This window comes from Pisolithus orientalis (assembly GCF_024613125.1).
Source record: "Pisolithus orientalis strain OTSU chromosome Unknown F5J12scaffold_19, whole genome shotgun sequence".
Lineage (NCBI taxonomy): Eukaryota > Fungi > Basidiomycota > Agaricomycetes > Boletales > Pisolithaceae > Pisolithus > Pisolithus orientalis.
Window position 1 is genome coordinate 523,650 of NW_026260800.1, and position 17,653 is coordinate 541,302.

General features: G+C 44.9%; 1 protein-coding gene across 1 annotated transcript; it reads right to left on the reverse strand.

The window, feature by feature from the left end:
• Nucleotides 1-12,292: 12,292 nt before the first annotated feature.
• F5J12DRAFT_839520 (phospholipid methyltransferase-domain-containing protein) lies at nt 12,293-16,453 on the reverse strand. The gene is made up of 17 exons (XM_051746078.1): nt 16,187-16,453; nt 15,769-16,115; nt 15,649-15,713; nt 15,513-15,593; nt 15,298-15,464; nt 15,136-15,249; nt 14,346-15,086; nt 14,201-14,289; nt 14,090-14,150; nt 13,975-14,041; nt 13,778-13,912; nt 13,510-13,724; nt 13,381-13,456; nt 13,157-13,319; nt 12,902-13,096; nt 12,767-12,830; nt 12,293-12,713 (listed from the first exon to the last, which is right to left on the reverse strand). Exons 1-17 carry the CDS (start codon nt 16,359-16,361, stop codon nt 12,379-12,381), a joined length of 3,090 nt encoding a protein of 1,029 aa, XP_051598924.1. The 5' UTR covers nt 16,362-16,453; the 3' UTR covers nt 12,293-12,378.
• Between the last annotated feature and the right edge of the window lie 1,200 nt (nt 16,454-17,653).

A 17,653-nucleotide genomic window follows, 5' to 3' on the forward strand; every position in this document is an offset into this window, starting at 1 on the left:
CCTTGCCCCACATTTACCCTCATCGCTGAGAAGGAGAATCATGAGTTGGAGGCATCCACCAGGCAGAAGAGGAAGAGAACTGGTTTGAAGGGGCTTGCAGCTTCAGGTGGAAGTATCAAACATTCTCACATGCAGTCTTTTCACTCAGTCATTCCTGCTATCAGTTCATGTTCTTGTTCCTGCTTTTCATGCTCACAATCCTCATGCTTTTCAGGAAAATCAGATACCAGTGCTTGTTCATATGTACTTTTAGTCATACAGTGTTCATACAGCATAGAAGAAGATGATGCTGTGTTTGCCCAGTCTCTCCCTGTACAGAGCAGTGGACAGGGTCCTCACCAAAAAATGTCACAAATCAACCTAAATATGGAAATTGTGTGACAGTCACAGGGGTGGGGGTTGCCCTTGAGGTTTCTGGAGTTAGTGTACAGTGCTTTAACATTGCATGCCTCTTGGGCATGATGGGGGTGATGGATGAAGACAATGAAGAAGTTTTTGCCTTGGTTGCTGGGACTGTGGAGCTAGAAGGGACAGATCCCATCATGATTGAAGATGCTTGTGTGAGACCTGATTGGTCAAAGTGGGAGGAAGCAATCAATAAAGAACTTACCTCATTGGACAAAGCACAAACATGGAGCATCATTGAGAGACCACACAGTGTCAACATGGTCAGCTGTAAATGGGTATTTCATATCAAATGAAACACAGAGGGAGAAATTGAAAAATACAAAGCACAACTTGTAACAAAAGGCTACTTGCAGGTCCATGGCATCTATCCACACCATCCTCACTATTGCAGCACAGAACAACTGGGATGTTAATGTTTTTGACTTCCAGAGCACTTTCCTAAATGGGAAGTCAGATGATGATGAAGTAATCTACATGCAACTGCCACCTGGACTCTCAGTTAACAGCAAATATAAACATCCTGTTGCCTGACTGCATGTAGTGCTTTACAGATCAAAGCAAGGAGTGTTGAAGTGGTATGAGTGGCTGTGCACTGCACTTGCTATGCTTGGCCAGGACATCCTACTCCTTGCATCACATGTTGATGACTGCACCATCACCAGCAATAACCCTAGCTTAATTAAAAGGTTCAAATCTGAAGTGGCCACAAACTTCAAGTTAACAGATTTAGGCCCCATTTCATCCCTACTTGGAATAAAAGTCATGCATAACCACTCAGCACACATGCTCTCACTCTCACAGGCATCCTACATCAATTCTATGATGTTAAAATATAATTTTGTAGATCTATGGCCCATCACAACACCTATGGACCCCTCAGTCCAATTCTTGACTGCCCAGTGCCCAAAAACACATGCTGAGGCTGCATGCATGAAAAACATGCCATATTGTGAAGCCATCAGCTCACTGATGCACCTAGCAGTTGCCACATGCCCTGACATGGCTTTTACTGTTGCAACATTGTCACAATTCTGCAATAACCCCAGGTTAGCACATTGGGAGGGTGTAAAAAGAATATTTAGATACCTTTTAGGCATGAAAGGGCTCACATTGACATTTGGAGGGGATAGATATGGCCTCAAGGGCTATATGGATGCTGACAGTGCCTCACAGGAGCACTGGCATGCCATTTCTGGCTATTATTATGCAGAGGATGGGCTACTACAAAGAGCTAGACAAGAGCACTTGTCTTTATGAGTTAGTGAGTAGGTTTGAAGAGTAAGCATTTGGGGCTTGAGTGTTCGTATGAACAAGTAGATTGTCTGTGTAGACAATACTGGGGACTCTAGGAGAGATACCCCGAGTTTATATACATGTAGCTATACACATGGACCAGTAACATATAAGGAAGGAACTACAGTATTGTTACTAAATAGAGTATCAAATAGCAGAGAATGCTATGGAATATGACACAATAAGTGATGTCATACTGATGTCACTGTGGAGCTGCTGATGAAGCAAAGTCATGTGATGTACAACATGTTGTTACACGTGTAAGTCTAGAGTTGGAACTATTATGATATTTCCAACACTCCCCCTTGCTCTAGAATGGGAGATTAACAAGTCCCATTGATGAGTGATTTGTTTCAAACTTTTGCCACATTAAGGATTTTGTAAGACTGTCTGCTTTTTGTTTGTCAGTTTGAACATATTCAATACCAAACAAACCATCTTGTACACATTCACAAATGAAGTGCCATTGGATGTCAATATGTTTAGAATGACCGTCTGATACAGGATTCTCAGCAATGAAGCAAGCTCCCATATTATTGCAGTAAAGTATTGTTTTCTTGGTCTTGAGTTTAAGTTCATCAAACAGCATATAGAGCCATTTGATTTGACATGTGGCATCACAGAGAGCCATATATTTGGCTTCTGTAGAGGAGAGCGCAATAGTCTTCTGTTTATGAGATCACCAAGAAATGAGGGATGTTCCAAGGAACATAGCATAACCAGTAGTAGAATGACAAGTGTCTTTATTTGCAGCCCAATCGGCATCTGCAAAGCCAAAGATCCGAGATTCAAGTCCAGAATAATATAAGGCCAATTTAGGAGTAGATGCAACATAGCAAACTATGTGCAAGGCCTTGTTGTGATGATCCTCAGTGGGATTCGCCATATATTGAGAAATGCAAATGACAGCAAATGCAATATCTGGACGAGTTCCAAGAGCCATATAAAGGAGAGAGCTGATAATGGATTGGTACTGGGATCTAAGAGATGATGTGGCTTGGTAATCTGATGGTGCTTTTTCCAGTTGATATCCCAATGGTAATGGAGTGTGAACATTTTGAGCAGTCTCCATGTTAAACCATTTAATGACCTTTTTGACATAAGGGATCTGATCAAGATAAAGTTCTTTCCTTGATCAATCACAGTGAATTTGAATGCCAAGGTATTCCTTGACTTCATCAAGGTCTCGGGATTCCCATTTCTTCATAAATTCTTCTTTCTTGGCTTTAAGAAGATGTTTGTCCAATCCTAAGAATAATCCATCCTTGACATAGACAAGGAAAATGACAATGCCAGCTTTTGACAAATAGATATATATTCCAGCGTTGTCACACACCAAAGGTGTTTGGTGAGGTGGACATGGATGTAGCTGATGAATGGAGGTGAGGACCATAGCCCTCATGTGACGAAGGACAGCCAGCAATGTTGGCAGTCATCCCTCACACAAGAACAGGTTGTCAATGCCAAAGAAAAAGGAGGAGGCAGGTTAAGCACCAATAAAATTCTTAAGCGCCCATGTACGGCATTCCAGTTTTCGATGTATCTCCACCAATTCTGCAGACACCAAAACCATTCCCACACTCGCTTGTAGTGCTCAGCCACGTGATCCTACCTTCCAAGATTGGAAAGGATTTGTGCACTCCACACATTTCTACAGCACTCCCTCCAAAAGATGCTCATTTCGCTAATTCTTCTGATATGGCTGCCTCCACATCAGTCATTTCACTTGTCCCCTTTGCTAGGGACCATGGCTACATATATCTACCAGGAGTTCCTACCAGCTTCTGTCCTGAAGCATCCTGGTACATCCCACCCTCGTCTGCCCCCTCTCAGCCCATCCAGCTTGGACAGCATGTTCTTTTTGTCAGTATGACCTCCAGGAGGATGTTCTTTGGTTGCCTCAGGTCTGTCATTCACTTGGAAAGGTCTTATGTGGTCGTTTCAGTCTCTCCGGTGTGAGTCAAAGTGAGGTTCAGTGGTGAAAACCAACCAAAACCAACACAAAAGACAATGAAAGCAAGTGGTGGTGTGCCTATGCAGTACCTAGATGGTAGAACCTGTTCTTTGGGAGGGTTTTTGTGAGCTACAACACTCAAAGATGAGTGCTGAGGGTTGGGGGTGCTCCTGACAAAGAGGGAGCAAGAATGTGATAGAAAGCAATAGGGTAGACTGCTGTCAGCCTACAGAAGGATGGATGGTGACTTAATTTGATGTCCTAAGCTGTACTGAGCTCAGGGAGGGCTTGGAGCAAAGTATATGGATGATAGATGATGATAAGCGAAGTAGATGATAGCTAGACCCTTAATAAAGTCTCAACTATCAAAGCTGATGAATGATTTACTGAGAGATGATAACTTGCAAGCAAGAGGGGCTCTCTGATGTCTTCTTTTTTTTTTGCTACCTAAGTACAGTGACTTATATACAGTACAGGGGCAGTTGCCTATGGAAAACAAGGTGCAAACACTTGGTAAGTGATTGGTAACTGATGAGTAAGGAATGTAAGCGATGGGTAATTGTCTTGGAAAGCATTGGTAAGCATTGGTAAGGATAAGTAAGCCAAAAAGCAAAGAATCAGTAAGCAAAGTCAAAAGATTGGTAAGTATTGGCAATAGGTGAGTCAAAGACAGTCAGAATGTCACAGTATGAGTCAAGCAATGTCAGGTACTGGGAAAGTGCACTGGAATCACATTAGGGGGAGGCCATGCATGTCACATCTCGAAGAGATCACTTCTAGGCCAAAGTGGGATGACAGAGAGGCAGCGCTGATCTGATGCCGATATAGTACATCCAAAAATGGACAGGGTGAGTCAGATGTCAACAGGGGTCAAGCTTTAAAAAGAACACGCTGTCCAAGCTGGATGGACTGAGAGGGGGCAGATGAGGGTGGGATATACCAGGATGCTTCAGGATGGAAGCTGGTAGGAACCCCTGGTAGATATATGTAGCCATGGTCCCTAGCAAAGGGGACAAGTGAAATGACTGATGTGGAGGCAGCCATATCAGAAGAATTAGCGAAATGAGCATCTTTTGGAGGGAGTGCTGTAGAAATGTGTGGAGTGCGCAAATCCTTTCCAATCTTGGAAGGTAGGATCATGTGGCTGAGCACTACAAGCGAGTGTGGGAATGGTTTTGGTGTCTGCAGAACTGGTGGAGATATGTTGAAAACCAGAATGCTGTACATGAGCGCTTAAGAATTTTATTGGCACTTAACCTGCCTCCTCCTTTTTCTTTGGCATTGACAACCTGTTCTTGTGTGAGGGATGACTGCCGACATTGCTGGCTGTCCTTCCTCACATGAGGGCTATGGTCTTCACCTCCATTCATCAGCTACATCCATGTCCACCTCACCAAACACCTTTGGTGTGTGACATCGGGAGATAACTTTAGCACATCTTTAAAGTGTTCCAGAGATTCTTTAACCCAGGCAGCAAGAGCAAACTCAAAAGGATGCATCTCTGCTTCTTGACCAGGCATACCCTTTGGAGATTGAGGGGTATCTGGAAGAGGAGTAAGTGGTGATCTGGGAGAAGGAGGTGTAGTTCCTTGTGGATGTTCAGTCCACTGGCGAGGAACTTCAGGAGGTACCAAAACAGGTGGTAATTGTGGTGATGGTGGTTGTCTTTCCTCCTGATATCTCTGAATGTCATCCCTAGATTGTTGTGCATGCCTTTCAGCATTATGAATCCACTCTTGTGCTTGATCCTAATTTTGTTGTATATCTCATTCTATTTGGACAGGAGGTCTATTTCCATAAATGTTTCCAGGACAAGAAACAGGAATAAAATGATGCTTTGGACAAGGTTCTCTGTCATCGGCAGGTGGTTGAGCTCTATGAACATTTCAAGAGTCACCAGGAATAGGTTGTGGTTCATAAGGATGCTGAACATGACAAGGGTCAGCTGGTGGTACAGCAGCAGGTGCTCTTCTTTGTTGTTGATGAGCTCTAGGCTGGTCCACAGCTCTATTCTGCTGTGGGTATTGATTTGGTGGAGTATTAGGATGAGGTGGTTGTCAGTAATGAGGTGGCAGTTGGATCTGATCAGGATCTGGAAGTGAATGAAGGCTTTCAGAATTGGAAAAAGATGATTCATGGTCACCTTTGGAATCAGGGTCAAAGGTTTTGGTCTTTGAATCTGAACAGAAAGGAAAAGAGTCTTCTACAAATTTTGCAGTACAAGAAAGAATGATCTTTTGACCATTAAGAAAATGATATCCTTTTGTGTTTGGTTCATATCCCAAGAATATCATCTCAATTGCATGAGGTTCCAATTTGTCTTTTCATTGGTCTTTAGGAACCCATACAAAGGCTTTGCAGCCAAAGGTGCAGAAGTAAGAAATGTCAGGTATTTTTCCTAAGAAAAGTTTGACAGGAGTTTTGAAGAGAATCCTTCGAAGAGGAGTCCTATTGTACACATGGAGTGCACAATCAAAGGCGAAATTCCAGAAGCATTTGGGAATGCAGGCATGATGTTGAATAGTACCAGCTTTTTCAGAAATAGTGTGATTGAATCGCTCTGCATAACCATTTTGTTGTGGTTGATCAGCAATTGATAATTGATGAGTGATACTGCATGAAGAAAGGAGTGCCTTGAAGGTATGACCCATAAACTCTCCCCCTCGATCCAAATGGAGCGCAAGTAGATGGTGTCCAGTAGTATTTTGCATAGAGACCAACCAGTTGGCAAAAGCAGTATAAGTGTCAGATTTATTGCGAAGGTAGAGACAAAAACCATAGGATGAATAATCATCCAAGAGGGTTAAGATATATTTGGACCAAAAATAGGATTTGACAGGTAATTCAAGAAGGTCAGCATGGACTAACTCGAGAGGTTTTGTAGCATGTTTCCAAGAAGGTTTAAAGGCTTCAGAAGATAATTTGCCCTGTGTGCAACCTTTACATGAGGAATGATCCCCCTGTATTTGTATATCTTGTTTAAGACCTAATCTGCAAATATGTCGGAGAACAGTCTGAGCTGGGTGACACATGTGATTATGCCATAAAGACTCTTGAGTTCCATTAGCCAGAGGGCAAAGGACCACAAACATGTTGGTAGGTGGAAGCAGTACACCCACAAACCAATGTAGCAGTGAAGTAGGTGAGGCTACTTTTGCCTCAAGTACAATCCAGCCATCTGGAGCTCAGATCACCTCACTAGTAAGAGTCACTGTGCTCCGATACCCATTTTTTAAGAGCACATTCCATGAACAAAGCCTCTTTGACAATAAAGGGCTGTAAACAACATTATGTAGTGGCAGTCTATGCCCATTTTTAAGGCAAATAACCACTGTTCCTTCTCCAAGTAATTGTACTCGACTTGACCCAGCAGTAGATGCAAGGGAAGGAGTAGTAAATTCTCAGAAAGTAAGGAAATCAGTTTTAAATGGTGTCACATGATGTGAAGCACTGCTGTCCAACATCCAGATTGACTCACCTTTTGGTAGGTTCTGGAATGATGCATGCACACCCAAAGGATAAGCATCAAAAGCATCATAAGCATTCCTATCAAATTCACCAGGGAAATATCCCATGGCTGATTTGTTAGGGTCATACTCGATGTCTGGATTATGTTTTATACAAAAAGGTTTACATGGCACTGGTACAGGCACTGATTTGTGAAATTGAGAAAGAGACATAGGGTGGTTTTTCTTCTTCTTTAATATTCAGACAGGTCCTCTGTTGCCATGATCATGTCCTTGAACATTTCAGGCAGAGAAACCAATATCCCATATTGTCAGTGCAGCTGACCCACCATCTCTCTCATTACATCCAACCTGAACCATGTTCTTGTGAGCCAGAAGGGAATCTGCCACTCATATTGAGGGTGAGCTGGGACTACAAGGACATATCCTGTCCTCCCCAAGAGTGGGAAGGGGAATCTGCCATAAATGAGAATTCAAAGTCTCCCATTCCCAGGGTTCCCAAAGGGGTGAGACCACTTGCTGTAGAGTGAGGGCTGCTCATTTACAAATAGAACATTGGCATGGTTCATTAGAGTTGGGAATTTTAACACAAATCTTGACTGACTCAACTTGATCCAGTTGGTAATTGGAAATTTCATCAATATACCAAGATGCAAGTTGGCCTGTGGAGGCATCTACTGGAAGGTTGGGAGATAACTCGACCAATTCCATAGTGGTAGTAATATCCTGGCATGTGAGGTCTGGATTGTAGGTTTGGGTTTCCCCAATTACATGAGACCCAAGATAGGTCTTGAGATCATTAGAATAAACTCTCTCAAAAGGAGAAGAGTCCTCCAGAGAGTATTCAGGAGAAGGGTTACAAGGAACATTGATAGCAGTGATATCAAATTCCTCAGCAGCATATTCCCCATACTGCTCATCATAGCCATAAGAGCAAGTATTAGGATCATAGAGACAATCCTCAGGGATTTCTTCGATGTAGGTGGCACCAACAGTCTCAGCACCTTCTACTTCAACATTATTGGCATGGGCCTTGCCCTTGCCATGTTGATGGTTCTGTCCTTGGCCACAAGAACCTGAACCAGACTGTTGTTGTTGTTGCTGCTGTGGATAAGGAGTATAACCTCCATGTCCATGACCACAACCTCCTCAACCTCAACCTCTGCATCCTCCATGGAAAGATCCAGAACCAGAGCCAGAGCCACCACGATGATGATGGGTATTGTGGCCACCTCTGCAGATATTGCAAAGAGGGGGTTTATTCATGCATGCCAGTAAAGAATTTGATTCTTGTTTAATCTGGGTCGAAGACCCAGAAGCCTTTTTGGTTTGAGGTAATAACATTTTGCACAATTTATGGGCCCAGACTTCTTTCATATGAGGTATGACTGTGTCAGCAGAAAGTTGATTGGCAGGGAGAGATGATAAAATATTGACCAGAGCTTGTTCCCATGCTTGGGACATAGAATGCACGAGGATAAGTGCTTTGATTTTGTCATTAAGGGTAATACCCTGTCCAGCAATAGCAGCCATGATCATTGTGATCTCGGCTATTTTTTGCATGATATCATCCTTTGGTTTTATTTGGATGTGGATAAGTCGCTGGAATTCCATAAAGGTAGTCATGGCAGAAGGATCACCATATTTATTTTTAAGCTCAAGCCACTTGGCATTGGAAGTTGCCAGGGCATCAATGGACATTGCGATCATCAGATCACAATATAGCATGAGAATTCCTTGAGCGTGTGTATCCGAAATATTCCATGCATCAATAGCAGCTTGAGGTGCTGCAGGTAATGCTTGAGTGCCATCAATGATTGACATGATGCCAAGAGTTTGTAAATATGCTTTCATCAGAACCGACCAAGAGGCATAGTTAACTCCATTGAGTTTTGGGATTTGCTTAGAGAGACCTTTGGACATCTAGTGTCAAAAGTCCATAAGCAAATGTTTGTAGAGGAATGAACAAGTAGGATGAGTCAAATCAGATGGTGGATGAAGGACATGAAATCTGTGATTTTTGGGTCTGCAAGCAGATGCTCTAGCAGATTGAGATGCACGATTCCTACAAGGTTTCTTGATGTGTGGACAAGGATTTTGCCAGACTTTCCTTTGAATGCCAATTCCTCTCTCAGCGAATCACTTCGCAGCAATGCGAGAGTTGTTGTGCTCTAGACTCTCAAAGTCTAGTGGTGAAAAATAATGATACCCAAAAAATGACCAATGACAGTCATGCAAGGGTTCACCATCAGTAGTAAATCCCAGATAGGGATCAGCACAGGAGTAAGATCTCTTGTAAGTATTTCAAAAACATTATATGACTCATCAATAACACATCCATCAGTTTCCTCGTGGTATTGGCCGCCTGATGTGTACAGTACATCCATCATACCTGGAAGAGGATAAAGCCTGCCTAATGGTGCAAGCCATGTGAGCTCTGCTAAGAGCTGTGGTGAGTATTCCACAGTGTTGGGGTTCCACGAGATAGTTGAAAGTACTATTCTCCATGGCACATTCAAGATCTTTAAAAACTTCTGCCTTTCCAGGCCAGTAAGCAAATTGATGGTTACCAGCAGCATCAGTGAATCCAAGATGTTGGTCAGCTGCTGTATATCTGTTACTACTTCCCAAATCTCCTTGGACACAGTATTTGGTGATAAACCGAGCGAGACTGCTATCAAAATGGTCTCCTCCTCGACAACGTTCCTGGAACCATCCTGGGACACATGCAACATCAGTTGATCTGTCAACCCAAACTCCTCAGAAATGGCATTCAAGATGTTTGTGCCAAACCCATAGAGGAGGGATGAGCCCACAGAAGCAGGGGTCATAGAGGACATGCACATTGTAGTAGATATAGACAAATGTGTCATGGGTGATGGTAAAGGCAGGAATAGAGAAAAGGGCAGGATCTTCATAAGTCACTGAAGGAAGATCGCAACTGTTGAAGTTAGCAATTGCATGAGGAGTCAAAGTATGAGAAAGTTTGGGAAAGAAGTTGGTAAAATAACCATGAAATGCGAGATGAAGGCCAGGATAAAAGAATGGAGAATCGATGCTGGGAAAGTGGGGCACTTGCTGCCACACTGTTTCCACATCAGCAAGCAGAATGAGGTACATCACTGGGTTAGGCTTCTTGAAGAAGGCCATAGACAATGGCACAGCTTCCTCTCAGGTGGAATAGTCCCATACATACAACATTTCTATGAACTCAACAATCTCTTTGACAGTGTACTTCCTCCACTTCAGTCCCTCTGGATACATTCCATCATGATGCTTGGCAGTGAGCAATTCAGTCTTCTTGGCAATGACAAGAGACATTCTTTAGGAATAGAGACCATAGATTAGTTCCCGTAATTGAGTGAAACAAAGACAAATGAGTTATATCAAGTTGAACTCAGCGAGATTGTCAGCAGGACCAACAATCACAAGAATGGGCTTGTGGTGGAGCAACTCATTCAAAACTTGAACTTCCTCAGGAAGAGGAGTCAGTACTCTACAAGGAGCAGGAGGATCACAAGGTCCATCCTTGGAGTATGGAGGTACAGGATCTAGGTCTGCCTCAAAGTCAACATCAGGAAGATGGAAATGTAAGTAATGCAGGGGTGGAGCAGGAAGCATATGGTGTGCAGTGATTAAGGCATGAAGGCCTACAGCATCGGCAATAACCACTTGATGACATCACCACAAGAGAGTGAGTCCTAGAAAAGTGAACCAGAAGGTGGTGGAGTGAATAAAAAGCTCCCACAAATCAAACAGATTAAAGCCACCATAATGAAGTAAAAGAACAGCCTGGTTTGCACCAGCCAAAAGTGACAAAGCGAAAGTGACTACAGCTAACCCTAGTGCATCTAGGCCTACATGATCCATAGTGATGTGCCCAGTCAGCAGTAATTGCTCTATGCAAACTGCATAAATAGCACAATGCCTAGAAGGCGGGGCTCATAACCTATTGTGCAGAGGACAGGCTACTACAAAGAGCTAGACAAGAGCACTTGTCTTTATGAGTTAGTGAGTAGGTTTGAAGAGTAAGTGTTTGGGGCTCAAGTGTTCATATGAATGAGTAGATTGTCTGTGTAGACAATACTGGGGACTCTAGGAGAGATACCCCAAGTTTATATACATGTAGCTATATGCATGGACCAGTAATGTATAAGGAAGGAACTACAGTATTGTTACTAAATAGAGTATCAAATAGCAGAGAATGCTATGGAATATGACACAATAAGTGATGTCATACTGACATCACTGTGGAGCTGCTGGTGAAGCAAAGTCATGTGATGTACAACATGTTGTTACATGTGTAAGTCTAGAGTCAGAACTATTATGATATTTCCAACAGCTATGCCTTCCTGCTCAATGGCAGAGTGATCTCCTGGGCCTTGAAGAAACAAGAACTGATTACTTTATCTACTACAGAAGCCAAGTATGTTGCTGCCACTCATGCAGCAAAAGAAGCCATCTGGCTTTGTCACCTCATCCAAGAGTTGTTCTGCCCACTCTCACTCCCAACCACAATTTATTGCAACAATCAGTCCACAATCACACTTGCTCACCATGGCAATTACCACACCTGTACAAAACACGTAGACATTCATTATCATTTTATATGCTATGCTATTGATAATGGTTCACTTCACCTCATCTACTGTCCTACTGGCAGTATGGTTGCAGATACCCTTGCCAAGGCTCTTCCAATCATCAAAGCCAAGCACTTTGCTTATGAGCTTGGACTCCATGATGTTTGAGGGGGAGTGTTATATATTCTGTCTTTCATATTATACTTTTATCTGCATCCCACTTAGCATTATGGTGCACATTTGGCCATATTACATAATCATGTTCATTTTCATACTCAAGTAGCATACTCACACCTCAGTTGGCTACTTAACCCAACTGAGGTGAGCACTTTCTACATCCTGTCTTTACACTCAGCTAATAGTCCTGTAGTATATATTCTACAGTAGACCTCACATGACAATTGATCATTCATGCAGTGGAGCAGGGCATTTGCCATACAGAGTGGAATTGGGGGAAAATGTGCAGATGTCAAAAAAAGCACCTCATTTTCAGGGTGGAGTGACCTTGTAAACAAGGTGATTGTCTTTCAGTGCATGACTCAGTCAGTTGGTGCTTGTTTGTTCATGGTATCCAATCAAAAAGGTTAATAGTGGAAGTCATGACCTTGGCAACATCATTAAATCCGTCAGAGTGAAAATGTACACCACAGCCACGAACGAGATCATTCCGAAAAACCTAACTATTCACCAATAACTGCTTGGACACCAGAATGCGCTTGGCTAGCGTAGTTAAGTTCGCATCCGCCATGATGACCTCAGGAGCATACTCCACATCAAATGCTTCTCTAATAGCCGTAGAGATCCGCTTAGCCTGTCCTTCTGACCAGAAGGTGAAGTCATCTAAATCACGCCCGTCAGCGTTGGCACCGTCCGCGTCAGAACTTGTCTCGGTGGTTCCCGTTTCTCCGCACGAGAGAGGGATCAACGACGGATCGTTGTCCAAGCAGAGGGGGACGATATGTGCCAGGCATTCCTTCACGGAGTCGAAGTCCAAAGGCCCGTGCTTCTCAACTGGAAAAAGAAAGAGGGTTTGATTAACCTCGTCCACATTGATTTTGACTTACCATAAACTTCAAAAGGACCATCCATACTTAAAACGTTGTATTTCCCATCATGATGATAACGGACCTAGACATCAAACAGAAGATACAATTGAGCCATTCACTCCAAATCGGATCGTCCGACACATATCATCGTACCTCATATTGGCCGACTTTCCACGGAAGGGTCGAACCCCGGAACGTCAAAGTGCCTGTCTCAGATTCCACGCTCTTCGATGAAACGCGGTGATTGCTGTTCAGCGGCACATCGCCGTCCCACTCTTCGTCATAGACAGGAAGCCACTTCCCAAATGATGACGTCTTCGTCACTAATGTTGACTTGTTGGCTGCAACCTGTGATACACCCGGTCACTACCGCAGGCACACACGACGCGTGGAAAGATATATACGTGCCCTGTAAATACCGACCCAGTCCTTCCGCGAATGTCCCTGTGGGGCCTGCCACTGTACGTGGATTGGCTCGCCGAGATGGAATCGTTTGTCGCCAAACTGGTTGGGGAGTATCGATAACTTGTACTTTGCAATGTCACATGAGGAAAGGTCATTGGCGACGCGACTGAGATCACCAAGAATGGTCAAAACCTATCATTTCCTTCGGAAGCACGAAGGACACTAACGTGATGATAAGTCTCTCCCGGGATTGCTGGAGAAGCACCTTGGTCTCCTGTACGACCTCTGAGATTTTCGGTTTGGCTATATAATCCATTTAGCAACTCTATGTCGTCCCTGGAACACCCGAGACTCACACTTCGCAAGAAACTCCTCTACAACATCCGCAGTCTCTTCAAAGACCTTGTCGAACGTCCCCTTCACTTCCTTCGCTACTCTTTTAATGTCAGGGGCATGTCGACCAGCACGAGATTCCAAAAGACGCGCGTTCTTGGTCGCAACGTTCTTGATCACTTTAACAAATCCGGCTTCCTTGCGCAAGCTTTCACCGTATAATTTACGCATATGCGGGCTGTTCCGTGGACGTATTCAAAACTAGGATGCATCAATATAAGCAGCACATACTTCTCGACCGTCTTCAGGAACCAACAATGTGATACAAAACGCATAACCGCAAGAAAACCGACAAGCTTGCTTCCACTGATCAACGCAAGACCCAGGAAGGATGCGCCGCTCATAAGTTCTGGATTATCGAGATACCTGCACATTACCCGCGGGTGCTCAGCATCGTACTCATATCATGCCTTCACATGGATACACACCGGAAGATGCCAGTGTACTCAAGGTGAGCAGGGAAGTCCTCTGCGAAAAAGTCTCCGTAAAACCAGCCTAACACATACTTTCAGCGACGCAGAGGACAGGGTCAAATAACCTTACCAAAAACGCCAAGGACCTCATAAGATTCCCTTGCTGCCCAAGCGTGTAGACCGATGAACAGCTATTCAAAATGAGTGAGTGACATGAAAAACGAGATGGAGAAATACGCACAGCTCCTAGCGTATGACGAAGTAAAGCGTCTCCTTCCGACCACATATCAGGCAAAGAATACGTCTTCCAAGCAAGTCCGCCAAGGGAAACTTGAAAGGGGCCCTCAGTCAATCGCCACAACCAAGCTCACTGAAGGCGCACTCACTGTAAGTCATGCATAAGCTCGTGTTGTAGATAGCTTTCCAATTCGTAAATGCCTCCTGCACAGCACCATCCCCGTTATCGTTGGGAGGGTAATGATAATTCTTCAAGAAGTGTCCGACAATGAACTTGGATTGGCTTTGCGCACGTAAGAGAAGACCGAGTCCAAAGCTATGGAAAGTGCACCAGGCACAGGCATGCGCAAAATGTAACATCAAGGTCGTGCGGTGGGACAAAGTCGGGAGGCATGACATAACGCAGAGGTAGAAGATTAGTAAAACGAGCATGAAATCCGAAGACCTGATAGACATAATTTTCATTAGAAGACAAGCGACAACGGGAGGTATTGTTGGAAGGCATACCGCAAGAGATCGATGTTGTGAAGGACTTACGACGTCCCGTCTGAAATACTTGTGATGAAGGTCATGTTGGGAAACTGGGTGTCGACTCTCTCGCCCTCCTGAGTCAGCCATAGCACCGCAGACGACAGATGGCTTACGACCATGTCTTGGGTGAGACTCTGGAGTGGGTATGGCGTCCGCCTCCGTCTCCGTTTCGAGTTCACTTTCTGACGCAGTCTCTCCTTCGGTTGCAGCTGGTGTTGATTCGCTCATGGAGTCGTCATGGTAGGTGCCAGAAACAGGCATTTCCTTTCCACCGACTTGTCGTGGCTTGCTGATTCCGTCTGAGAGCAGAGGTTTACGCACAGCGATTGGCTTCCTCTGTCCATACATCCGCTCGATATCTGTCCGCAATTCGAATCCTCGTCAGACAGAAATGAAATCACCGCTCACGGGGATTTTCAAAGAATATCAGGAAAGCAAACTGTGCCGCGTGAGCGGTGAGACTAACGAACAGTACGGGATAGCTTCCAACGATGAGCGACAGCCCATAGTAACCCGCATAACCTATGGAACGCTCAGGCCTTTCCAACACACCAAAGGACTGACACATACCAACTGAATACATCGGATGAGGAGCCAGTTCGAATACCCCGTCGAATACCAGCGCACCACGCTGAAAAAAACAATCGCCCCAGTACCACCCATAATCCTTCACGACGTTGTGTGCTTCAGTTTTAACCCAGATGTTGAACACGATCAAGCTAATACCGCCGATCCATCTAAAGCGATTCGGCGTCAGCTTTTTATTGGCCAGGGCAAGTACTTACCGCAAGACATGAACGGGAAGGGAAAGGCCTTCGGGAACGCGAAAAGACGCAAAAGCGAACATACAATACGCGAGGAAATCACTAGAACGCATAGGTAGATCAGATCATGCTTATCCAGAACATTCAAACGACATACTTGAGCAAAATCACGTCAACGAGCTGCCTAAACAACAACCATGTATTGTATTCCAAGGGTAAATCCTTGTAACAGGAAGATCAGCTGATCGATGAAAAGCAACTCAGGAATCACACATACATCAAAGGAATAATCTTTTCCCATCTTTCCGGCTAATTGCGCACGAATCCATCGTCGCATGGCCGGACAACGTGTCTCATCAAGCCATCCAAGTCTCTGTACCTCTCTAACGATCCATCTCTTTTTGCTTTGCTTAGTAAGGACCCAGCCTAAGCCAGCATTGTAGGCAGCGCGCCAGAAGATGAAATAGAACAAGAAGAATCGTTTCGATACCGCTCGGGACAGGAAGTAGAAGAGTACTAGCTGGAATCCCAAAAGGGACAAGCTAACCATATCCAGATGACTCTTTGCGTACGCTGGGTGAAAGAGGGCTGTGAGGACGTCGTGGGTAGTTGGTACACGAAACACTGCAATGTTTTGTCAGCCAACACCAAAAACTCATCCACCTCCATCACGAGAATATTTCGAGGGCGCTTACCTTGTCCGTCTGGTGTTTTTCCCCACACAACCTCGTCGCGAGCGGGACGTGGTTTCTCTGGTTCATCGACAATGGCGTCAGAATGACACTGGAGATTGGCACACCCGTCATCATGCATGACAGCAGAACCACAGAGCTTTCTCTGTCGGAGTCCTTTTGGACTCGAGGGCGGCATCGCACGAAATCAACCACGACTGAAGGGACTTTTGGAGAGTGAGAGCCTCGATTGACAGCATGGCTCCGTGCTCGGACTTATGTAAATTATGCATGGACATATGTAAATGCCGTAATTTTTAAATGCTTTTTTATCACGTGTGAAACACAGTGAAGTCCGTAAGTCCGTCATGGACCCCCCCTTCAATCTGTTGCATGAAAATGTGTCTCATTCTTCCCCCAGACTCGAGTCGCTTGCCAAATGTCAACCAGTGATGGACCAAACACGATTCCACGTCATACATGACGCCTCGCATCCATGGATACGGTATCCACGACACAACTGTCGCTCGGCAAGCCAAACACTACAGGCCGAGTCTCGACCGCGTATATTGGTCATTTTCGCGCTGCATCTCTTGCTTTTGGTGGGGTATTCGATGATATGTCCATGTTGGTTCCGGGCTCGTACTGATATGGCAAGCGGTGGAGTTCTACGCATTTTTGTGGTGAGGTCCATCCTCGAGGTCTTCTGGTCGTATCTCGTGCATCTCCATGCCGATCCTCTCGCTTTTTCGGAATTCTCATCCCTCTCGCTGAACTCTCCGGGGACGCTTACATTCGTCCACTTCTATGCAGCCGTTGTCAAGATATGCCAGGTTTTCTGTCTAAAGGGCTGTAGGATGTCTCTGTAGATAACTCGGGATTGGATGGTCTGATTGACGCAGTTCCTTTTTCACCGCAACCGCCTAGCTGTCCGATACTGCCTCCCAGATTTTTGCGTGAATCACCCCAGCCGTTGTCATCCGAGGCGCTCCCCTTCCCCAGGTGGACCCTGTGAGGTTATAGGTGCCATGTCTCCCCTTTTTCGTTGCCAGCCCTCTCGCTTTTCTGGGGCCACGGTACTACTTGACGGGGGCTTCTCAATGATGCATTGTGCTCACTGCCGTGGATGTGGAGATGATTGTGATTTTGTAGTTGGAGTTGCCCTGAAACGGTTTTCCCGATACGGGACCAAGGGCACTCACTCACCCAGGTCCCTTTCCGCTGTATTCGTCGCATTGCCGTCTGCCATATCCTCTGGATTCTTGTCGTTTCGAGTACCCACCATTGTTCGACAGTCTCCCCTTCTCGTCTCGCTCATCTCCGTCCTGCATGCCACCTGTGTCGCACTCGACCAATTCTCATCTGCAATAGGAGTGTGTACTTTCTAGATATCCAAGTCCTCTCAATATCGTGGTGCTTTTCCCCTCCCCACCCTGGTGCTTCCGAGAGTGTACTACCGGTTCTGCGGTTTCTTGCCCCACTGGTCCGTTG